General features: G+C 34.3%; 1 protein-coding gene across 5 annotated transcripts in view; it reads left to right on the top strand.

Annotated features, from left to right (window-relative positions):
- Window positions 1-25,874, top strand: part of METTL15 (methyltransferase 15, mitochondrial 12S rRNA N4-cytidine) — a 379,555-nt gene that overhangs the window by 130,375 nt on the left and 223,306 nt on the right. For all 5 annotated transcript variants that reach the window (XM_081241338.1, XM_081241341.1, XM_081241337.1 and 2 more), the window contains one exon: window positions 22,366-22,557. In XM_081241338.1, the coding sequence (XP_081097464.1) occupies window positions 22,366-22,557 (192 nt within the window). The remainder of the gene's footprint in view (window positions 1-22,365; window positions 22,558-25,874) is intronic.

Raw genomic sequence — 25,874 nt, forward strand, 5'->3', positions numbered from 1 at the left:
TGGAAACACAGAAGATCCCAAATAACCAAAATAATCTTGAGAAAAAAACAAAGCTGGAGGTATCATGCACCTTGATTTCAAGCTATACTACAAAGCTATAATAATCAAAACAGTACGGTACTGGCACAAAAACAGACACATAGATCAATGGGACAGAGTAGAGAGCCCAGACATGAATCCACACACTAATGGTCAATTAAACTATGACAAAGAAGGCAAGAATATACAATGGGAAAAAGTCAGCCTCTTCAATAAGTGGTATTGGGAAAACTGGACAACTACATGTAAAAGAATTAAACTGGACTGCTTTCTCACACAATGCACAAAAATAAATTCAAAATGGATTAAAGACATAAATGTTAGACCTGAAACCATCAAACTTCAAGAGAAAAACAGGCTGCACACTTTTTGACATTGATCTCAGCCATATTTTTTTGCATATGTCTCCTCAGGCAAGGGTAACAAAAGGAAAAATAAACAAATGGAACTACATCAAACTAAAAAGGTTTTGCATAGCAAAGAAAACTATCAACAAAATGAAAAGGCCACGTATTGAATGGGAGAAGATATTTGCAAAGGCTATATCCAATAAGCAGTTAATATACAAAATATACAAAGAACTCATACAACTCAATATCAAAAAAATGAACAAGCCAGTTAAAAAATGGGCAGAGAACCTGAACAGACATTTTTCCAAAGAAGACATACCCATGGCCAACAGACACATGAAAAGATGCTTAACATCACTAATCATCAGGAACATGCAAATCAAAACCAAAATAAGATATTATCTCACACTTGTCAGAATGGCTGTTATCCAAAAGACAGCAAGTAACAAGTGTTGGTAAGAATAAGGAGAAAAGGGAACCCTCCTGCACTGTTGGTGGGAATGTAAATTGGTGCAGCCACTATGGGAAACAGTATGAAGGTTCTTGAAAAAAATCATAATAGAACTACCATAGGATCCAGCAGTTTCACTTCTGGGTATTTATCTGAAGAAAATTAAAACACTAATTTGAAAAGTTATATGCACCCCTATGTTTTTTTGAAGCATTATTTACAGTAGCCAAGATATGGAAACAACCTAAGTTTCCATCAACAGATGGACAATGGAATATTGCTCAGCCATAAAAAGGAATGAGATCTTGCCTTTATGACAACATGGATGAACCTAGACGGGAATTATGCTAAGTGAAATAAGTCAGTCAGAGAAAGACAAATGCTGTATGATTTCACTTATATATAGAATCTAAAAAACAAAACAAATGAGCAAACACAACAAAACAGAAATGAAGTCATAGATACAGAGAACAAACAAGTGGTTGCCAGAAGGGAGGGGGATGAGGGGGATGTGGGAATGAGAGAAATAGGTGAGGGAGATTAAGAGATACAAACTTCCAGTTAAACCAATAAATGAGTCACAGGTATAAAATGTACAGTGTGGGGAATATAGTTAGTAATTATGTAACATCTTGTTATGATGACAGACAGTAACTAGACTTAACGTGGTGAACATTTTGAAATGTAAAGAAACGTGGAATCACTATATCGTGCCCCAAGAACTAACGTAGTGTTGTAAGTCAGTTATACTTCAAAAACAAGTAAACTAACAAACTCATAGAAAAAGAGATCTGATTTGTGCTTACCAGCAGCAGGGGGTGGGGGGATGGAGAATTGGACGAAGGTAGTCAAAAGGTACAAACTTCCAGTTATAAGATAAATATGTGTTAGGCATGTAATGTACAACATGATTAACATAATTAACATGCTGTATGTTATATGTAAAAGTTGTTAAGTGACTAAATCCTGAGTTCTCATCACAAGGAAAAAAAAGTTTCTCTATTTCTTTAATTTTGTATCTATTTGAGATGATGGATATTCCCTAAACTTATTGTGGTCATTTTTCCATGATGTATGTAAGTTAAATCGTTATGCTGTACACCTTAAACTCATACAGTCCTGTATGTCAATTATATCTCAACAACACTGGAAGAAAAAAGTGCGTTTCTTTCACCCTATTTCACTAGTATGATAATAGCTATAATATTGGCCAGTTAATGTACAAGCCTCTGTTATTGATGGTGATCAAGACAATTGCAAAATATGGAATAAGCCAATCAGAGACTTGTGTGAAATGAATTCTGTTGTGTGATGGGAGTAAACACAAATTACCAAAGTTGTCTGATGCTATAAAAAACAGAGACAAAGCAAAATAGGTGTTTTATGGTCTATAAATGTAAATTTAGATCAAGCCCTATTTAATGAATCATAGGCAGGTATGATCCATATTCCCTTCTTACTTTCCCTGTTCCTTCCCTTTGAGTTCCCTAAATTTACAAGGTATGAATTGTCCAACAAAATTAATAGACTATGGAATGTGATGATGAAGTCCGTACCCTGCTAAGGTAGAAGCTCACTGACACCATTGTAGAAAGGCTAGACATAAATAACTGTGAAAAGCATGAAAGGCTTGCTGAATAAATGAAAGCGTCAATCCTGTAGGCCTTCTCTTTATTATCTTTTATTTGGAGTCTAGAAACACATGCACGAAGGCCCAAATACAGTATCTGATGAGCATCTTAATGAATATTATTATTGCAATTAATATATATATACCATGTCAGTTATAATTTCATCAGTATTCCTTCCTCAGTATTAGTGTTAGAATTCCTTGGTTTTCTTCTCTTCTCTGTGTAGATTCCCACGCTTGGTAAATCCATCGAGTTTAATGGCTTCAAATACTATCTTCATACTGATCTTCTCTCTTGAACTCAAGACTTGTATATCTAAATATCTTTTTGATGTCTCCATTTATATGTAAAGAGATCTCAAATTTAATGTGACTGAAGTTGAACAACTGACATTTACCTAAAACTTGCTTTACCTATAGCCTTCTTCAACCTTCTTATTGGTTTGGCCAAAATCCTTGTTGTCATCCTTGATTTATCTCTTTCTTTCTCTCCCTATATCAGTCCATCAGATCCTATTGCCTCTAACTTCAAAATGCATTATGAATGTTTAGATGGCACCACCTCCACTGCTACCACCTCAGTCCTAATTGGATCACTCAGTAACCTCTTACCCAACCTTCTTGTCTCCTCAGTGTATTCTCAACACAGCAGCCATTAATGATCCTTTTAAAACTTAAGCCAGGTTATGCCATTCCTTTGCTCAAAACTCTGCAGTGGTAACTATTTTATAGAAAACAAAGAAGTTACAGTAGCTTACAAAGCCCTACAATGTTCAGCCTCCTCATTACTTCTCTGTCCCTTTATCACTTTGCAGTGGTCACTCGGGCTTCCTTGCTGTTTCTCAAAATTATCAGGCATGCCTCTGAATTAAGACTGTTGCACTAGCTATTTCCTCTGCCTGGAAAGTTCTTCCCTCTCCTTTTCCCTCCTTCAAGTCTTTGCTCAAACATCGCCTTCTCAGTGACCTACCTGACCACTTTATTAAAATCACAACCCTAGCACTTCTGATCTTACTCTTCTCCACTTTATTTTGTATTTTTTGTTGTCACTTATCACCTATTAAACTATATAATTTACTTATTTAAAATGTTTATTATTATTAATCCCCACCCCTACTAGAATATCATCTCCATGACGCAGAACTCTTTGTTTTGTTTGCTGATGATTTTCAATAGCCTATAGCAGTGCTTGGAACATTGCCTGTGGGGGGCAATGTTCTAGAGACTTGGATTTGTCTGCCTAAATCTCCTTCTCTTTGCCTCTCTTATACAAAGTAAGTGAAAATAAGGGAATAGAAGAAATACATATGCATGGATGGATTTATGTGTTATTGCATGGTTAAAACACATATAAATGTCTATATATAAGAATAAAATATTTTCTATCTTAATATAGAAATAATAATTGAGTAATACTAGAATGTAAATATTTTCTTGCACATAAATTGCTGTCTTCATCAGTAATTTGAATATATATTGCTTGGTTTTGATAATATTTCTGTAAATACTGTTGCTGAAATAGGAATTGTATTCCCCTTTTCTACACAAATATATTCTCCATGCCATCCATAGTAAGACACTGTTATAGAAAACTATTATCATTCTGATTGTATATTCTGTTTGATGTATTCTTCAAGCCTTATAAGATCTCATTTGCGCCCACTTTAAAATGAAACTATGTTAATTGGCATCTTTTCATTATTAAATATAATACATAATTGGAACACATCTTTCGGGGTTTTCAACTTATAGTTTCAATTCTAGTTCTAAGGTAAGGTGATACAATTGCTCCATTTTGATTGTAAATTCCTATATTTATTTGAGCAATATCTTTTCTGAAAAATGACTGATATTCCTATATGACTAACATAATAACCCTTCTTTTTTTGCATTCTGTAGACTTACTGTTCCTTATTGCTCCATGTCCCTGGTTAGAATATTATTATTATATCTTATCAAGGGAGATTTACCAGTTCATGAATCATTTTGTCATGTAAATATTTCTGATTTGACATATGCTAACGGTGGGTAACTCAGTTATATACCACTTTAGGAAAAGACAAAGTAAAATATAGCATTTTTTTAACCTGAAATTTAAGGAGCAGGGCATCCTAAACCACCAGATACTATTTTGGTATAATCTATCACCTTTGTTAACGTTTTATTGGATATAAATCATAACATATCAGGTTGCATAGAGACAATATGGTTCACCAGGCATTCTATTTTTATAACTTTATTTAAAACTGACATGTAACTTGCTGTACCTGAAACCCCAAGTGAGCCAGTTATTGGAGTGTAACAAAGTTTTGACGTCAGAGTAGCTATTTATTCTACTGGAAACCATTTGCAATGCATTACCCTTTGGCACTGCTGTTTTTTGCAGAAACATGGTTAAAATTTTATGACTGATTTTGACCAATTAGATTTATTTCCCTCTTAGAACTAAAAAATTACATATAATACATAAATATATATGCATGTGTATATATATAATATGCATATGCTTTGTATTCTTAGGATATATAATATATATTTAAATATGTTTATATATGTGTATATGTATACTAACATTATATATATTGAGCCTTTTAAAAGTTTATTTTTAAAAGCCAAATATTATTGTTTTATTTTTCTTAATTTAATGACTGATTACTATTTTATGGAAGGGGATTAGTTGCATATTATTATTGTTGTTTATTACAATGGATATGGATACTGCATAGTTCTACCATGTTTGTTGGCATTATTGCTGTTGCTCTATTTCAAGAGGATTCCTTAGCACTTGTTTACTTCCAACAGTAGAGTCTTTAGAAGTGATGGGAGTGATACCATTTTGTACAAATGTAATATAATCAGTTACAAACAGGTTTTCCTCCTGCTTAGCTTTACTGCTTTTTTCCCAAAGGTACTAAAATACTCTGTGCATCCATGCATGGAGTTAAAGTCCCTTGACTTCTGAGCCAGCCAAGTGCCAGCTTACATGCTGAGCTCTGCCAGTGCATTTCAAATTGGATCTGAAGGGACCACCATTTGGAATTAAGAAGAGGAAAAGGATTTCAGTTTTTTATTTAGTGACCTAGCTGCTCTTAAAGCCCTGTATGAAACATTGCCAAAATTGTGTGTATGGAATAACTCAGTTGTGTCAGTTAAGGAGATGCCTGCATTTAATCTGAGGAGAGAAAGTTATTCTCTCAAACTTTAGTGTCAGACCTCAGATTCAACAATCATTAGTACTATTATTTTTAATGTGGCATTTACTTATTAATTCTCACATTTTAAAATTGAAGTGTAGTTGATTTACAACATTATGTTAGTTTGAGGTATATAGCAAAGTGATTCAGTTATATATATATATATATATATATATATATATATATATATATATATATATATATATATATTAGAGATTATTTTCCATTATAGATTATTACAAGATATTGAATATAGTTCCCTTTGCTATACAGTAAGTCCTTGTTGCTTATCTGTTTTATATGTATTAGTGTGTGTCTGTTAATCGCATATTGGTTGTTTTTCCTTGGAAAATTCAAATGCTTATATAAAATTTTAGTAGGAGAGCTCCATACTGGTAACCCTTTCAGCATGTTATAATTTTTTCCAACTACATCTTTTTCTCCTGAAACCCACCAAGACCCTTTTGAGATGCAAAATGTATAGGATGAGTTCCAACCCCAAAAGTAGTATATTTCTTACAAAGCATCATAATAGCCCAGTGGTTAAAAGTAGAAGCACTGGAAACAGAGCAAACAGGATTAGAATTTCAGCCTATCACTACCTCTGACAGTGAACAGATTATTGCAAAATTCTGAGTTAGTTTCCTGACCTGTATAATAGGTATAATAATGACTACCTCAAAGATTATTGTTTTTGTAAGGATTAAATGAAATAACATAAAGCCCTTAACTCAATGTCTGGCACATAATAATAACAATAAATGGTAACTATCATTTGTGCTCTTGGACTTAGTAACTCTTGTTGTCTCAGAGGCAGTACAGCATGGTGCTTAATAGTACAGGCTTTAGAACTAGACTGCCTAGGTTAGAATTCCAGCTCTGCTGCTTAATTGCTATGTAACCCTTCAAGATGTTTCTTAACTCTGCTGCCTCAGTTTCCTTATCTATACAGTGGGGGAATATAATACTACCTACCTCAGGTATGTTTGAAGATTATACACTTTATACAAAGAGAATGCTCAGAACAGTGCCTGACACATAGTAAGAGTTCAATAATGTTAGCTATTGTTATACAAAAATTACTGAATATGGGCATCCTGGTATTTGAGAGGTATTTTAAGTCCAGATCTGGCATTTTATAATGATTAAACAGGCCGAGATATAGAAATGATTTACCCAAAGACGCACAACATTTCTGAACATTTTAACATCTAGCCCAGCAGTCCTGAAAATGCCTTTCAATAAATATTTATTGTAAAACTAATTTAAATACAAATGAAATAACCTAAGTAATTGACCCCAAAATCTGAATGAATTCATTGTAGTACTTTCTGCAAAAATGTATTATTTCAGATTTTATTTTTGCACTTTTTAAAGTTGAGATATGTAGTTCTTCCAGGAAACCTTGTTGTGTTGGTATGAAGCTAACCTGGTTAATTCTGATTCAAGATTGATATTTGGATAGTTCCTATTTTCAAGTGCACATAAGTTTTTCATCAGGCAGATAATTTCAGTCTGGTAATACTTGCCAGTGGTCTAGCCATCCACATTGGTGACATAGTTGCTAGATCTCTATAATTCCATTTCTTTACTGTCTCCTCCCCCTCAAGGGTGGATGCTAAAAGTAGAGCAATGAATAGACTTTTTCTCCTGGCATGCCATTCCACCTTTTCAAAAAAAAAAATGTATACATAGCTCTAGAATGACTATATTAAGAAGGTGTTGAAATCAGTTTCATCAGAGAGATGTGCAAACAGATGCCCTGAATCAACCTCTCAAAGCTATCTATAGTAATACTTTGACATCTTGGTCTTGGAACTAACTGACCTAAGTTTAGTACTTAGCTTTACCACTACTAAATGTGTGACCTTGAGCAATTCACTCGTTATCAAGTATTTATCAAGTACCCATCTGTTCCCTATTACTGTGCTAGATTATCTTATAGAAAGACGTGTAAGAAAAATATTCTCTAATCTCAAGTTTCAATCATCATAAAGTAAGGAGAAAAGTGTTTACATTATATAATTTATAGAATTGTGATGAAGGTCAAAGTGTGATTAGGTTAAAACATTCTGTGAATCATAAAGTTGTGCACTGTTATGAACTCTTACAATAGGGACCTTAGTATCTAATGTAGTATCTGACACATAGAAGTATTCAGATAGTGTCTGTAGCAGACTGATTTCCTTAAAAATCTCAAAAGCATCTTATCTGTGCATAAAGAATATTAACATTTCAAAATTTAAACTTAATATAGAGATGATTTATTCTTTTGATTTTCTAACTGGATTCCACATATACTCAGAATTATGTTGAACATCCCTATGGAATTTCCTAAAATAAAAAGTAGTGTGGTCTTAAAGTAATTTTTATGTTTGCAGTGTTATCAGCAGGCTCTACTTTCTGCAATGTAATGTTGGGTTTTAATTAAGAGAAATTATAAAATTGATTAAATCTATTATGGCCAACAACTGTTATTATTTTTATGCATCTAGAGCCACAGCCTCCAGATTTTAGAATAATTTAACTTATATGTCATATACAAATCATCAATTCCAGAATTGAACCTAATCATGCAGTCACCGTTTTGCAAAATAATGCCACTCAAGACGTAGATAAACTAAATTCATGCTTTGTTTGGGAAATTATCTCCTGCTAATGTACATTTGAATATTCTTTTAAAATGAGAAATGATATACAGTAGTCACAGAAATAAAACTAAGCAACTGAAAAGTACAGAAAAACCTTTTCAGAGAGAGGTCATTGGAAAATAGTATGGCTAAAAAATTTGCTCCTGACACATATTCAGCTAATTAATTTGCATTTACAGAGGGAATGCATTTTTCTTACTCCCTCTGAACTTAAAAAAGCAATGAAAATTCACTAAAATCTCACTATCAATTTTTAGTTTTAATGATTTTTTTCAAGAGGTCAGAAAGGCCATATTTTCTTCTCCTTAAACTAAAAGCCATTAGCTATTTGCCATAATCTTGTTATATTATGTAATAACCACACTGAGTTTTGAAACTAATGAGAACTACCAATAGGACAAAGGTTTGCAGGCTGTCTTTTCCTTCTCTGGATGCTTTGTTTTAATATGCATCATTTTAATATGTTGTCAGAAGTGTTGTCAGTGAGTATTCAAGATTACAGGAAAAACATGGTATGTCTTCCTAGAGCAACAATTTGACTTGTTAAATTAAACATTGTTTTATAATTAAACATTTTATATTAAAATGAATATAGATATAGAGTAGATTAAAATGTGCATTAATTTAAAAATTCAAACATCAGACTGAATTTTTAGCTAATGACTGCTCTCTTCATTTGAAAAGCACTACTGACTTCCATTATCGATTTTTCCTTCATTTTAAAATACTTGGTTGTATTTAGTGATTTTTATTTCTTTATTTAAACTGAATTTAAATTCACAGTGCCATTTTAAGTCCACCCATCAAAAGATACTAGGGTAGGAACTGGTAATTTCAGACTTACACACTAGAGTTAGGACCTGTTGATGCATAAGGACAGCTTAGTACCCTCACAGGACATCCTTGTGTCAGTGACCTCATTGCTCATCACCAGTAAGTAGAATTTCTCTCTTCTCTTTGGAAGGGGGCGACACACAACTAATATTTCCAAGCCTCAGCGTTCCTAGCAGCTGCCACCCCTTGCCTTATGTAGCAATTTTTATTCTTTACCATAACAGTAAGCATTTAATTTTTCTTACTCTTTTGCTTTATGGTTCTTGTGCGTACTTAGTGTATAAAAGCTATCATCAGCCTCAAGAATTTGCTGTTCCTCTTGGTCTTGATAGACATACCTAAACCTATTTTCTTTTTGGCCATATCTAACCATTGCTCCTTAAAGAGAGCTATGAGAATAAGAACCTTTCAGGAAAATCCCCTAAATATAGCATGTTTGTCTTGATGTTGATTTTTTAGGATGGTAATAAAACATGCATAATTTGTAAGCATTCTCCAGATTATCATGATATTCACCCTTAATTAGAGATCATTAGATTAAATCATCTGGTCCCTTCAGACCTGGGTTCAGGCAGTCATCCAAGCACCCGGCATCATCAATGCCAGGCATTCAAAACTATTAATGTTTAAGTTATGAGAGATCTTCCTGAATAACTGATAGAATCAATGGGATATTTTGGCAGTGTATATGCATGGTGATTTTTTAGAGGTTGAATTTATCAGAACTACTTAAGGACATGTAAGTTTTGGAAAATGATGCCCCCAACAGATGGACACTTCTTATTCCAATGATCACACGAAGCTTTATAGGAAATTGGATAAAAGGATAATATGAAGGGAGTGGGGTTATCTAGCATAAGGAGTCAGAAATATTAGAAATCATAGAAGAAGCAGTTTAAACATCATTTCTCAAATAATATCTGATAATTATTATACAGAGAAAACCAACACTCTTACATATCTCTGTAGATATGTAAAATCTCTGTATATATGAAATAAAATGCATTTTTTTCTGGGACTTTTTAAAGTGCTCCAGAAGGGAAAAAAGGATACTCCAAAAAGGAATTTTATTTAAATAGTATTGTAATACCAGCCTTCAAATTAAAGGACTTCAAAGTTTCCTTCCTTATTGAATGAGTTATATTTAACCTTAACTGAATTCCCTGGCTTTGGTTAGTATGTATGAATTGTGGATTTTATTTCCTTTGTTAATAGAACATGCTAGCATTTTTTCCTTTGAGTATATTTAAGTTCTTCCATGATAATGTATGTCACAAGATACCATGAACAAACTTCTTCCGTGATAATGTAGATGGCCAAATATCATGAACAAAAACTTAAAATACACTATTTTAGGTTGATTGACTATGGTTATAAGGTGGTTCCATAAAACACCTCATGACTCTTAAAAATGTGAAAAATAAATGCCTGAAACTTAAGCCCTTCTAACGAATGTATTGACTTAAATTTACAGGCTACACACTGCATAACTGTTTGTCCCTCCAAGGCTGTATCAGTTTACTGTGTATCTTACATGTATTTCTTAGTGAAGTATGATGGAAAAAACATTGAGTTTTTTATTACTGAGTTCTCATCTTTGATGCCTTTAAAAATGTTAATGCCTTTAAAATCATCACCACTTTCATCATCAAAAAAACTTTCATTGAACACTTAGAATCTTTTAGGTACTACACATACCAAAAGCTGTATAACATGGTCTATATGACCCATAATAGGTTTAAGTTCTTGTTAACAGAGGCAGTGTGATAAAAAGATAAACAACATTACAAAGTAGCATGTACTGAGTGCCAAATGAATCATAAGTAAGCTCTACTTCAGTCTTGAAGAAGAAATATCACCAATCATTGGAACAGTATAGTCTTTGATGAGAGAGAGAGAGAGAGAGAATGTGGGGTATAGGAGTGGGCTGGGTGATTTAAGCACAGAGGATATAGATATTTTTATGTGAGAATTACATGGAATCAAGGATTAAGTGTTTGAATATCATTAAAAAGAGTAAAGTGAGATGCCAAGAAAATTAAGCAAGGAAGCAGTTCTTGCCAAAAAAATGTTCTTATTAGAATTCTTTCTTGTTCATTTTCTAATGTCTTTTATAATATAAAATTAAATAAACATCTCTATGAGGGGTCCAAGTGTAATGAAACCTTCTCTAGGCCATGTATTTGGGAAAATTGCATTTTTATTTGGTATTTTTTTTAGCAGTGGTTATCTATTTCCCGATTATATTGACCTGAAACTGAGACCAGAAGAATTTTTCCGTTTTAAAATCCTGTTGTGTATTCATTTAATAAACATTTTCTAAATCCCTACTCTTTTAAGACAATTACAAAAGTTGTCTCTCCAGCCCTGATCTCTCTCCTTAGCTTCAGTACTATTGCACATTCAACTGCTTCACAGACCTTGTCAAGTGGATATCAACCTAGTGATATCATCCCTTATATATGTGGCTGGATTACATATGCTCATATTTTGTTAACTTTTGTTATTTTGCCCATGAGAAAGATTGGCCTTTAGTTTTGCTTTTTTTGTAATGTACTTGTTTAATTTCATAACAGGGTTATGCTGGCCTTGTGAATGGCTCTTTTTCTATTCTCTGGAGGGGTTTATATCAGATTGATGCTATTTTAACTGTTTGGAAGAATTCATGGTGAAGCCATTTAGGCTTGTTGTCTTCTCTGTGGAACGTTTTATAATTGCAGATTTAGTTTCTTAATGCTTTTAAGACTATTTATATTTTACATTTCTTCATAGGACAGTTTTAGTAAGTTATGATTTTTCTGGGAATTTTTTCATTTGATCTAAATTTCAAATTTATTATCGTAAAGTGCTTGATAATGTCCTATTGTGTTTTTAATGCCTGTAAGATTTGTAGTGACATGTTCTTTTTTTACCCCTTATGTTAGTAATTTGTTCATTCTCTCTTCTTGATTACCCTTATAAGGGATTAATCAATTTTCTTAGTATTTTCAAAGAACAAATTTTTGTTTTTTCTTTAATTATTTCTATTGTTCTATTTCTTTTTTTTTTCCTCTTGTATTTATAATTTTCTGCCTCTTTTTAGGATTTTAATTTGGTATTGTCTTTTTCATTATTATTATTATTGAAGTAGAGTTGATTTACAATATTTTGTTAGTTTCAGGTGTACAGTAGAGTGATTTGGGTTTTTGTTTTTGCTTTTGTTTTTTGCAGATTATAGTCCATTGTAGGTTATTACAAGATATTGGGTATAATTTTGCTGTACTATACAGTAAATCCTTATTATTTATGTATATTACTTTGTATCTGTTAATCTCATACTCCTAATTTCTCCCTCCCCTCCTCCCTCTCCTCTTTGGTAACCATAGGTTTGTTTTCCATGTCTGTAAGTCTGTTTCTGTTTTGTATATAGATTCATTTTATTATTTTTTTAGATTCCACATATAAATGATATTATATAGTATTTGTCTTTCTCTGTCCGACTTATTTCACTAAGCATAATACCCTTTAGGTCCATCCATGTTGCTGCAAATGGCAATATTCCATTCTTTTATGGCTAATATTCTATTGTATGTGTGTGTGTGTGTGTGTGTGTGTGTGTGTATTGGCTGCACCAATTTACATTCCCACCAACAGTGTACACGGGTTTCCTTTTCTCCACACCCTCTCCAGCATTTATTCTTTGTAGACTTTTTGATGATGGCCACTCTGATTAGTGTGAGGTGTACCTCACTGTAGTTTTGATTTGCAATTCTCTTAATTAGTGATGTTGAACATGTTGAATTTCATGTGCCTGTTAGCCATCTGTATGTCTTCTTTGGAAATATGTCTATTTAGATCTTCTGCCCATTTTTTGATTGGATTCTTTGTTTGTGTGATATTGAGTTTTATAAGCTATTTGTATATTTTGGATATTAACCTCTTGTTGGTCACATCATTTGCAAATCATTTTTTATCCTATTCCATAGATTGTTGCGGTTATCGTTTAATTTATGAAATAAGAATGCATAGATCAGGGCTTCCCTGGTGGCGTAGTGGTTGCGAGTCCGCCTGCTGATGCAGGGGACACGGGTTCGTGCCCCGGTCCGGGAAGATCCCACATGCCGCGGAGCAGCTGGGCCCGTGAGCCATGGCCGCTGAGCCTGCGTGTACGGAGTCTGTGCTCTGCAATGGGAGAGACCACAACAGTGAGAGGCCCGTGTACCGCAAAAAAAAAAAAAAAAAAAAAAGAATGCATAGATCATTGATTTTCAGCATTCTTTTATGTACATTTAATTATGTGGATTTTTCTCAATAATGATTTTAGAAGTATTCCACAAGTTTTGATGTGTTGCATTATCATTAGGTGGTAAGTTATACTCTTTAAGTACTGTTTAGTTTAAAATATTTATTAATTTTCTTTATTTTCTGGATTATTTAGAAGCCTATTACTTAATTTCCAAACATTTGTGGACTTTGTAATAGGACTTTTCCTATTATTGATTTCTACTTAAATTCCACTGTGCTTAGAAAATATACTCTGTATGATATCACCCTTTGAAATTTGATGAAACTAGTCTGATAGCCCCAGCAGATAGTCTATTTTTTACAAATTCAGTGTGTCTTTAAAAATATATACATTCATGTAATTTTGGAGTATGGGGTTTTTTGTGTCAGTTAAATCAAACTTGATAATTGTGTGTTTCAAATTTCCTATATGTTGTTCTGCTTAGTCAATATTTACTAAGAGTGATATTTTAAAATCTACCATTATGGTTATATATTTATCCATCTGCTTTTAGTTCTGTCAATTTTTGCTTCATATTTTGAAGCTTTATTATTACGGATATAAAGATTTGTAATTTGTATGCCATTTGGTAGATTTGACCCTTTTATCATGATAAAATACCTCTTTTTATTTCTAGTACTGTTTCAATCTGCTGTATCTGATACCACCTTTCTTTTGTGTAGTGTTTGCATTAACATTTTTTCCATCTTCTTATTTTTGAGTTCTCTGTGTCCTAATAGTTAATTTGTCTTTTATAAGCAGCATATCATTGGATTTTGAAAATCTTTTTTTTAATTAGAGTATTCAGTCAGAATATTTAATATAATTACTGGTGTATTTGGGTTTGGATCTATCTACTATCTTCCTGTTAGTTTTTTATGTATCAACCTGTTCTTTGTTCCTTTTTTCTTCTTTATTGCCACCTTTTTTGTTATTATCATTCTGTCTTTTCTCTCTGTTTGCTCATATGTTATACTTTATTTTACTATAGTTTTTAAGATTACCCTGGAGAACACAACATGCGTAATTGTCTTATGAAAGTCTAATATAAATTAGTACTTTAACCTCTTCCTGGACAATGGAATTTCAAAGACTTTATAACATAGCCTCCGAAACTGTTATTCCAGAACCGAGGAATATTACTCCATTGAATACAATTTGAAAGGGTAACTGAAAAATAGAAATAGAATTACATTTCATCATTTCTAAAATGTGCTTTATTCAAGTCAATATATGAGTTGTGAATAAACAATGAAATCAATTTTTACAAAGTATTTCCTGAAGGGAAAGACAATGGTCAATAAAGATAATGCTATCAAAGATTTTGAGCAGTTATGCAGAACAAAAACAACATCTTTTCGTTCCATCTCTACAGTGTATGAAAATACTCTTTGAGCAAGTGTATCTTTTAATAGTGTTTACAAAGTGATCACAATTAATATGAAAATCAACATATCTTGGACCTTTATGTAGTATGGTAAACATTAACATATCAAAAAGCGAACAGTTCTCAAACTATAACAAGAGCATTGTGAAATGGAAGGAGAAATACAGCTCAGTAGCAGCACATAAAAGAGACTGGAGAATTCTTTATAGTCAATATGGCCCTGCATTTGATGTGCCTGGAGCAAATCCTTGCTACTACTCCCAACTTTCAGTTGGCAACACAGTGACCGAATCGTAAGAAGAATCTCTAAGGGAAGAAAAGCAGGTTGGAACAGAGGGAGAGAACATTTATTGAGGGCCTTCCTTTGCCTAGTCATCTTAGTATCTTATGTACATTGATTAACATACTCTTCACCAAAGCTTTGTGAGTTTGGAATTGCTCTGTTGCCCACATGGTACAAATAAAGAATCTGGGTCGTAAAGGGATAAATAATTAAAAAGTTAATAATCTGATTCACTCTGACTCCAGAACTTACTGAGATACTTCTACCATACCAGGCTGCCTCAAAGGGGAAAAACTTAAATACCATGAGACACAGGGAACTGAAACTGAGGGATATTAAATAACTTGTCCAATACCATAGGGTTAATAAGTATCAGAACCAATTTTTAAACATAAACCTTATGATGCAGTTTCCCCTTTCTGCTCTACCACTGTTGTTTAAAGAAGAAATAAACCATCTCCTCAGTGATTTATATATGTTTGTGTATATACCTTTCTATATTGTGTGATTTTGTTCATTTTTATATTCCTGTATTCCAGTACCTGGTAGATAATCCTTATTCAGCAAATATTTGTTGAGTGCTGAATCTGCAGACCTATAGCTATGAAGAGATGGCAAACATTGAAAACAATTAAAGCATTTTAATAAAAAATCAGAAAAACTAGGCAGATTTGTGGACCATGACAAGGTTATAATGATGAAGAGTTAGAGGTCTGAAATGGCACTAAATAAATAGAAACCTAGGTATTACAGTGTAGTGGTTAAGAACATGACTCTGGAGCCAGACAGGACTGAGTTTACATTCTAATTCCAGCACTTACTAGCTATATGGCTTGAGTAAGTGACTTCATTCTCTGTACTTGTTTCTTCATCTGCAAGATGTGGGTTATAATGTCATCTAGCTCATAGGGTTATCATAAGGATGAAATGATTTAATAAGTATAAAGCACTTAGCACAGGGTCTAGTACATAAGAAGCATTCTACAAATGTTGGCTCTTACCATTGCTCAAATATGAGCTATGCTTTCATCCACTGCTTTGGCTCCCTCTGAGTTCCTTGCTTGAGGGGTGCCTAATGAAGTGATAAAAACAGCCAAGGCCCCTGCTCTGTGCCTACAGACCAATAAAATTTAATGACTAGAAAACAGGTAGCACACTGGGATTTCATGGATTAATGCTGATACTAATGTGAGAAAGGCTTGAATCCACTGTAATCAGACCTTCACCCCCGCAAAAACAATTTGGATTTTGCTCTTCATATCCTCTTAGGGAATGTTATCACCTAGGTATGCCCTCAAATGGACACACAAAATGAATGATTAAAGTAAATGACAAAGTGAACCCTGAAACGAACTTTAAGTATCTGAATACATTCCTGGCAACTTCTTAAGAAATGTTAGTTTTCTTCTCTTCTTTACATTGTTCTGCTTGTCACTCTGGTCCATATGATCAGAGTTCTCTGCATATCCATCTGCTAGCTCAGTGTACCCTCAGATTTCACCACAGGGTTCCTGATAATGGGCTGAAGATGGCCTAGTCTGTAGCTTAGGTAACTTTACATGAGGTTGCCTTCGCTGCTGATACTGACTTGATGCCTCAGTTTTAGTGACTGAGCCAGTTCTAATAAATTATATCTCTAACTTATTCTTTCATGCCTGAATCTGTTTCCATATCCCTGTCTAAGACCTCAATTCCTTCACAGCTAAATGATTTGTTCTTTTTAGAAAGAATCTGGATCTACTTTTATAATTTGTTGAGTAATCTATCCTTAACTGCTATCATTAGACTGTATGCAGTTAGAGGAATGATGAAGTTCCATGTTTAATCCTAAATCACATAGTAGCTACTCTTACATCACTAGCCTCAGTATATACTAGGATCCTTTATAATAAAACAAACCCAAAACTTGTACTCCAAGTGCAGATGACTTGCCAGAGTCAAGATTAACAATACTTATCATGGTCAAAGCCTCAAAAAATGGCTTCCAGGAACTAGGGTATTACTGGCACTCTATTGCTAAGTGCCTTATTTTTCTTGACGTTGGGTTGTAGAATCTTCTCATGTAACATGTGCTTTGAGTCAAAAGCAACATTTTACTTACATCCTGGGGATCCTAGGGTAATGACAAATGATGATGACAATGATAAACAAATTCTGTATTTGTAGTTATGGCTAAAAGTCCTGGTTTGGCTCTGTTTTTGTGACCATCATGATCCTCTCTGGCGAATTCACACTTTTCTTTTACTTGCTTTATAACACTTGTAAAATACATATGCAAAAATACTAAGAACTTAAAATTTGAATAAAAGAGGAAGAAAGGAAGGAGGTAGGGAGAGAGGGAAGGAAGAGAGAGGACCTGAGGAAGGAAGGGAGAGAAGAAGGAAAGAAAAAAGAGAAGAAGAAAGAAAAACGTGGGCGTGGAATCTTCCTACCCAGGAAAATTAGCCTCAATATAATTGCATATGTGAAATAATGCCCCAGGGTCTGAAGTTAAGGCTAAATTTTCAACAGTTTGTTGGTATACTTTTAGATTTTTTTTTTTTTTACTATGAGAATAATCTAATTCTAGAAACATAACTGATATAGCATCAGAAGACTCTGCCTTAAACACATGATTTACTTTGTGGTGTTGTCTCATGGTTACTTTTTTCCCCCACATGATATTCTCATACTTGTATATGATTATGGTGAGGATTATATTTTTGTTACTTACTCTTTGTCATGCCTAAAACTATCTGAATGTTAGTGTTAATCAGTTATGTTTGAGGGTGTCCAAGAATGCAAACATCTCCTATAAGATATTATTTTTATTTTACAATTATATTATTAGCTTTAAGCAGGATATAGCTCTAATGCTAAGGAATTAAGACTGGGCAATAGTGATTTGTTTGAGGCTTTTGCTGCAGTGTAGAGAAGATTTCTATGGTTCAAGATAATATCTGGATCCTAATGGTTGTAGAAAATATGTAGGTTAGAGATTGTACTAGATCTACAATCATTAACAAAATAAAATTGCACAAGTACAGTGTGGAGGAAACAGGCTTAGCAGTGGTGTACAATGGTATTAGATAGTATAAGTCAACAGTGTGAAACAAATTCTAAAACTATTTTGATCTTGAGCCGTATTAATATAATAACTATAACAAAAGAGGAAAGAATTTACTTTATTCTGTGCTGATCATTATGGAATTCAGATCTAGGGACATAGGCAAACTGGGACACATTCAGAAAAGAGCATCTTGCATGGTGAAAGACTTTTTGCATAGAGAATAGCAGAAGAAACAAGAGTTGTATGATTTAGAGAAATGAACACCTGAGAAGCATGATAGCTATAATAGTTATGTTTTCCATTGCAAGTAAAAAAAAAAAAAAAAAAACAACTCAAACTGGTTTTAAATAACAAAGGTGATTTATGGGCTCATATACCTCAAAAGTTCAGAGACAAGTTGGATTTTAGGTGAGGTTCAATCTAATGACATGGTTAATCTTTCTCTCTGCTTTGTAGAGTTTTGGCCAAATTGGCTGCTACCCTCTCCCTTCTTTGGGCCAAGATATCTGCTGGCAATGCTCAGAGCTTGTGTGCTTTTTCATATCAAGTGAGAGTCTGAAAAACATTTTTCTTCCTATAGCTCAATGGAAGAAAAGAATTTTCTTTCCCCAAGTCCCTAGGAAATATCTCTTGTATCTTATTGGCCAGAGATGTGACACACGCCAATCTTAGAACAAATTATAGGGGCCGTGGTGGTCATGTGTGCAAATTATCTTAGCTAATCAGAAATCTACCTCTTGAGCAGAGATATTATATCCATTAGGATAGAATTCTCAGGAGAAACAGAACCAGTAGGAGATATAAATACATATACACACATACACATCATATATATATATATATAGAGAGAGAGAGAGAGACAGAGAGAGAGACAGAAAGAGAGAGAGAGAGAGAGAGAGAGAGAGATTTATCTCAAGGAATTGGCTTGCATTGTGGGGACTGGCAAGTCTGAAATGGTAGGGCAGACCAGCAGACTGGAAACTATGATAGGAGATGATATTATAGTCTTGAGATTGAATTTCTTTTCCTCTGGGGAACCTCATTTTTTGCTCTTAAGGCCTTTCATCTGATCAGATGACACACACCCACATTATGGAAGGTAATATCCTTTACTACAGGGAACTGACTGTAATGGTAACCACATCTAAAAAAACCTTCACAGCAATACCTAGATCATTGTTTGATTAAATAACTGGGTACTTTTGCCAAGCCAAGTTGACATAAACAATCATGGATATGATCATTCTCTCCCAAGATACAAATTTTGACATCCTGTTGGAAAAAAAGAGACTGGCAACTAAGAGGTAGCCAGCAAGTATCGCTTACCATAACTAACAATAGATATGTAACAGGCTGCCATGGGTTTTTAATTGTTTTCCATGGACTGGTACCTGGGACAAAAGTTATAGAAATAGTGAGGTAACAGCCAGCAACTTCACTAAAAACCAACTGACTAAAAAAAATTTTAAAAAAACAAAAACCAATAGGAAGTTTTTATTTACTGGGAATGTTCAAACACAGGCTAAATGACTGTGAGGTAAGGTCTAAAATTTAAGCCCAGTATTATGTGTTCTTGACATTTAAGGAAAGCTGTAAGAATCTTAAATGGCCTAACCACAACTTTTCTTCCCCACTGTGCTTCCACAGAGAAAGTTCCTAGCCAAACAACACTCCTTATCAAAGGGATCAGGCATAATACCTGCTCATCCCTGAGTAGCAGGTTTCAGTTCCCTGCCAGCCCGTGGAATTATTCAAACAAGCCAACACATCCTTTCTTGGGCATGCGGCACCCTACCCTATTGATACCATAAAATCTGCTTCTCACAGCCTGTCCGTCCACTCTGTTCCTGAGTGCAGCACCCATGTAGCCATGCGTGGCATTTGGTGTCCTCCTCCCCTGGGCTGTGAGTGGATGTGATTAATAAACTCCTGTCAGTCTCAGCTGTCCAGTGTCGGGTGCTGTGTGTTCACTTGACCATTTCCATAATTTTAGAATCGGAATCCCTTCCTCACCAACGGGGTGAATGAGATATGATTAAAACAATGAGTCTTCTCCCCACCCTGCCCTCCGGCAGTGATGGTGGAAAGGGAAAAGATTCAAACATCAATTAAATAATTGGAACAAATGATTTGTGAGTTGCCTTCCAATCCCAAGATTCTACTATTTCTGTTTTCAATGCTAGTATTAGCATTCATTTTATATTTTCCAAATACAGCCATAGCAATTTGTCTGTCTCTCTACTATCAGCACCCATGAGATTGTTTTGCAAACTGTTTATTTATATACCTTTCTCTCAGCTCAAAGCTCAGAAAGCCATGATTTATTAATCTGTTTATACCTCAGAATAGCATAATGCCTGACATATAGCAGATATTTAGTGACTATTTGGTGAGTAAACCTGAAAATCACTTTGACCATTGGAATTTGAGAAAAAATTACCAATGAGCTGTGAAATTCTCCTTAAACAACATAACATATAAGTAAATATCATAGATATGAATTCCCCAACACTGTTGAAATCCACCCTCACTCCATACACCTGTAGATGGAGGGAATGAGGTCTTGGAATGTTGCCCAATTTTTCTCTTCTCATTCCCCTTCCAAAATGCATGCCAGTTGCCCTAGGGCTTCTGAAGAACCCTGAAGGCAGCATCTCACTTTGTGTAGGAAGGAGAATTAATATAGCTGTAAGGTGATCCCAACTCCTTGCCTGTCTGTTAATTCTGAATGCTCCATTCACTTCAGAATCCCTGCTGAGAGCTAAAACATTGCTTCTGTAAGAAGGCGTTTATTTTAGGCATAGTTTCATTCTTCAAGTGTGCAGCTGCACAGCACCCCTATCCTGAATTATGTGAAGAATATGGAGAAAGGTAAAATGATTGGCTTGAAGATGTTTGACATATAATAAGTAATAAAACATAAAGAAAAATGATATTTAAATTGGTTTACTAGTTAAAAGTTTATTTTTTTCCAGTTTTATTGAGATAATAATTGACATATAACACTGTACAAGTTTAAGGTGTCCAGCATAATGATTTGACTTACATATATTATGAAATGATTACAACAATGTTTAGTTAACAGACATCATCTCATATAAATACAAAAGAGAAAGGGTTTTTTTTTCCTTGTGATGAGGGCTCTTAGGATTTATCCTCTTAACAACTTTCATAAATACCACACAGTAGTGTTAACTATAGTCATCGTGTTGTACATTACACCCCTAGTACTTATTTGTCTTATTTATCTGGAAGTTTGTACCTTTTGGCCACCTTCATTCAATTCAGTACTTATTTGTCTTATTTATTTGGAAGTTTGTACCTTTTGACCACCTTCATTCAATTCCCCTTACCTCATCCCCCACCTCTGGTAACCACAAATCTCATCTCTTTTTTTACGAGCATGGTTCTCTCTCTCTCTCTCTCTCTCTCTCTCTTTCAATCTCAAGATTTCACATATAAATGAGATCATACAGTATTTGTCTTTCTCTGTCTGACTTAGCATAATGCTCTCAAGGTCCATCCATGTTGTCACAAATCACAAGATTTTCTTCTTTTTTATGGCTGAATAATATATATATACACACCTCAAGTTCTTTATCCATTCATCCATTGACAGACACTTAGGTTGTTTTCATGTCTTGACTATTGTAAATAATGCTGTTATGAACATGAGTGTGCCGATATCGCTTCAACATAGTGTTTTTATTTCTTTTGAATATATTCCCAGAATTGGAATTGCTAGATGATATGGTAGCTCTATTTTTAATTTTTTGAGGAACCTCTATACTGTTTTCCATAGTGGCTATACCAGTTTACACTCCCACCAACAGTGTACAGGTGTTTATTCTTTTGAGAGAATGGCATATGTTTCTTTTCCCAGCCCAGAGATATAAGAATTTTTTTTTTAGAAAAAAAAAATAAAAGGACTGGTCTGACCAGCACATTTTTCTAATTCATAAACTTATATACCTTCACAAGGTATAAAATAAATTGTGTTTATTAGCAAGACTAAAATTATGTTAAACCACCTCTGGTGTTGAAGCCAAAGATATAGAGTTTCCATATCTGTATGTCCTTATATAGTACAAAGCATGTGGTTGGCACTTAGTAAACGTATATTGGTTAATAATAAGCTAATAATAGAATGTGCTCCCTTTCATTGATCCTAGACCTTAAGAAAGACTTTAATATGACATAAGTGTTTTTTCCATCTCCTGGGTTTATCCCCAGTAAACAGATCCGAGCCATCCTGGGCCAGTTCAGCCAGGCAGAAGCCTTACTAATGAAAGCTGGAGTGCAACCAGGGACTTTGGATGGAGTTCTTTTGGATCTTGGGTGTTCCTCCATGCAACTTGATACCCCTGAAAGAGGTTTTTCCCTTCGGAAGGATGGCCCCTTGGACATGAGAATGGATGGTTGCAGGTGAGTATTGATAAAGCATTTCTCCTCATAACAAGAAATCAATTTCTCAAAAACACTCTGAATTTAATTTCCTTTTAAGACTGTAGAATTCCCATCACACGCCCACACCTAACACTATCCATACATAATAAATCAGTTTTGTTTGCTACTCGTTATAGACTTTAGTCTTTCTCTAGATTTGGGATTCTAAAAGAAAAATCATTGCAGTCTTTACACAGAGTAGTGAAGAGGATAACTTTAATACTGATTTTCTTTTTTACAGATACAATGTGATCTTTTAAACTACTAACAATATTAATATGATACTGAAGCAATGGTTTCATTTTGGTGCAGGCCCAACTATGCCTTTTGTGAAAAGTAAAAGGAACTATATTTAATGCATATTCTTTTGAATACTGCATAAAAGGCAAGATCCTAGAGGTCAGCAATTGTGTGTTTTGTCCTGTTTCTTGTACAGTCACTTGGATTCAACCTTCTCCAGGGAAACTAAAACTTATGGTACTAAATCAGACACAGTACTATGTGTAAGACAGCTTTACACCTCCTCTTCATTCCTCACCACCTTGGAAATACATTTGTTCTCCATCATTTAAATAGGTAATATATATTAAATAACACAAAGAGGGTCACATTCTAGGAAAGTATAGGATAATTTCTTTTAAATCTAAATTAATTTTAAAAGCTTAGATTAGCACTTGTCTCTATGCCCAACACTGGCCCAGGAACTGAATAGCCTGTACCTACGAAACAAAGCTTAAGCATGTTTTTCTCATTTTATGCACCCCCTCCACCAAATTATTTATCATGGCCCCTACATTTGGGAAGCTTACTTTCTAAAAGAACATTAGTCTTTCTTCTATCTAAATTTGTAAGCTATTCTGTTACTAATCTGCAATTCTAGACCTGCACAAACATTTCTACTGAAACAAATGTATTTTCCCACATTTCTTCCAATCTGTCAGAAGGACCTTTATATGAGAAATTTAATGTCCAATTTAAGTCAACAATTTAATATTGAGTTGACTTTGACTTTTTTTCCCACAGACTTCTTTGTCTCATGGTAATTGTTTACATATAGCCTTTTCCCCATGTTTTGATATGACCTGTTAACTTAGAGTGTGATTCATCTTGTTGGAACCTTTTTGTTCTGAGTCTTATACCTTCATTTGCACAAATTGGCATTCATGGAGTGAAGAATGTCATAAAAGAAAACAATAAAAATCTTTTAAAGACCAATGACTAATAGTAAAGGTCAAATATCTTCTCATGTTTGGAGACTGAGGTTGTTGTGCGGAGGTAATAAAATGTCAAGCAAATTTCTGCTGTTCCTATGTCTTACTAAGGATACCTTCTGAAATACAGTGAACAAAGCTTCTAGTTAATAGTAATAAATCCCCATATTGTTAATGTAGAGACATCATCAGACTGTAGTCTATGAATGAGGAGGGTTCCTGAGGTTCTCCCCTAAGAACATGAAAATAAGCCCTCGAGAATTAAACTCTAAGTCAGTATGTAATGGATAATAATAGTATTGAGCAAATGTATCTTGAAAAGCTGGGTGGCTTCCAGGTAGATAGCATAGGCTGTAAACTAATCAGAGATGTTAACATATCTGAAGAAAGTTCATGGCATTCAGAAAGGAGTTGGTTCACATGAATTCATAGACAAGGGAAAGTTGGAGATGCAAATATATTTAATGCTAATCTAAGTGGTATTATGGGAAGAGGAAGTCCAAGCCAATAAATTTGGCCAGTCAGATCCTGGAAGCTGATATTTCCCTGTGATGAAGATGGGTGCAAGAGGCTTTCTTAACCTGTTGCCATTTAACACTGGAATCTTACAGCATAGTTAATTCTGTACTACCCCAAGTTCAACAGTAGCTTTCAGATTATAAATTCTCATATAGCAGAAAGAAGTTCCCAGCTTCAAGGACTTGCAGGTCTAGCTCTGTTGTCAGTTGTATTCTTCACTAGAAGGTAATAATGAATTGCCATAAATTATGGCAATATTTATGCAATAAATTATGTTAATATTTTCTCTCCCTCCTGAGTGTAGTCATTTGTAAGTTGGTGATCTCTGGAGGACTGACAAGATCTCTTAACTTTTAATTTGGAAGGGCAGATTTTGTATGTTGGCTTCTTCACTATTTGAATGCCTATTCTGAAGCCTCTTAACAGCCTATCAGTTTTCCAGAGTATTGCCCCTTTTGCCTTGTAGCCCTATGGAAACAAGTTGGCCAAAAATGTTTGTTCGTTTTTTTCCGTAAGATGGCTCTAGTAGCCCTTAGTTGTCTTTCACTTCATTCAAAACAATTTTGTTAGATTGTATTGTGACAGCTGTCAAATCACCATGCATTAAAAAAAACATCAAAATTGGTGAATTTTTGTGTAGCCATTTAATATTGAAGATGGAAGGAAAAAAACAACATTTTCAGCATATTATGCTTTATTATTTCAAGAAAGGTAAAAACACAACTGAAATGCAAAAAAAAATTAGTGTAGTGTATGGAGAAGGTGCTGTGACTGATCAAATGTGTCAAAAGTGGTTTGTGAAGTTTTGTGCTGGAGATTGCTCACTGGACAATGCTCCGTGGTCGGGTAGATCAGTTGAAGATGATAGCAATCAAATTGAGACATTAGTTGAGAACAGTCAATGTTATACCATGCAGGAGATAGCCGACATACTCAAAATATCCAAATCAAGCGTTGAAAATCATTTGCACCAGTTTGGTTATGTTAATCGCTTTGATGTTTGTGTTCCACATAAGTTAGCGGAAAAAAAACCTTCTTGACCATATTTCTGCATGCGATTCTCTACTGAAACTAATGAAAACTTCCATTCTTAAAACAAATTGTGACAGGTGATGAAAAGTGGATACTGTACAATAATGTGGAATGGAAGAGATTGTGGGGCAAGTGAAATGAACCACCACCAACCACACAAAACACTGGTCTTCATCCAAAGAGGGTGATATATGGTGGGATTGGAAGGGAGCCCTTATTATGAGCTCCTTCCAGAAAACCAAACGATTAATTCCAACAAGTACTGCTCCCAATTAGACCAACTGAAAGCAGCACTTGACGAAAAGTGTCCGGAATTAGTCAACAGAAAATGCATAATCTTCCAACAGGATAACGCAAGACCACATGTTTCTTTGATGACCAGGGAAAAACTGTTACAGCTTGGCTGGGAAGTTCTGATTCATCTGCCGTATTCACCAGACATTGAACCTTCGGATTTCCATTCATTTCAGTCTTTACAAAATTCTCTTAAGGGAAAAAATTTCAATTCCCTGGAAGACTGTAAAAGGAACCTGG

This window comes from Mesoplodon bidens (assembly GCF_964165515.1).
Source record: "Mesoplodon bidens genome assembly, chromosome: 7".
Taxonomy (NCBI): Eukaryota; Metazoa; Chordata; class Mammalia; order Artiodactyla; family Ziphiidae; genus Mesoplodon; species Mesoplodon bidens.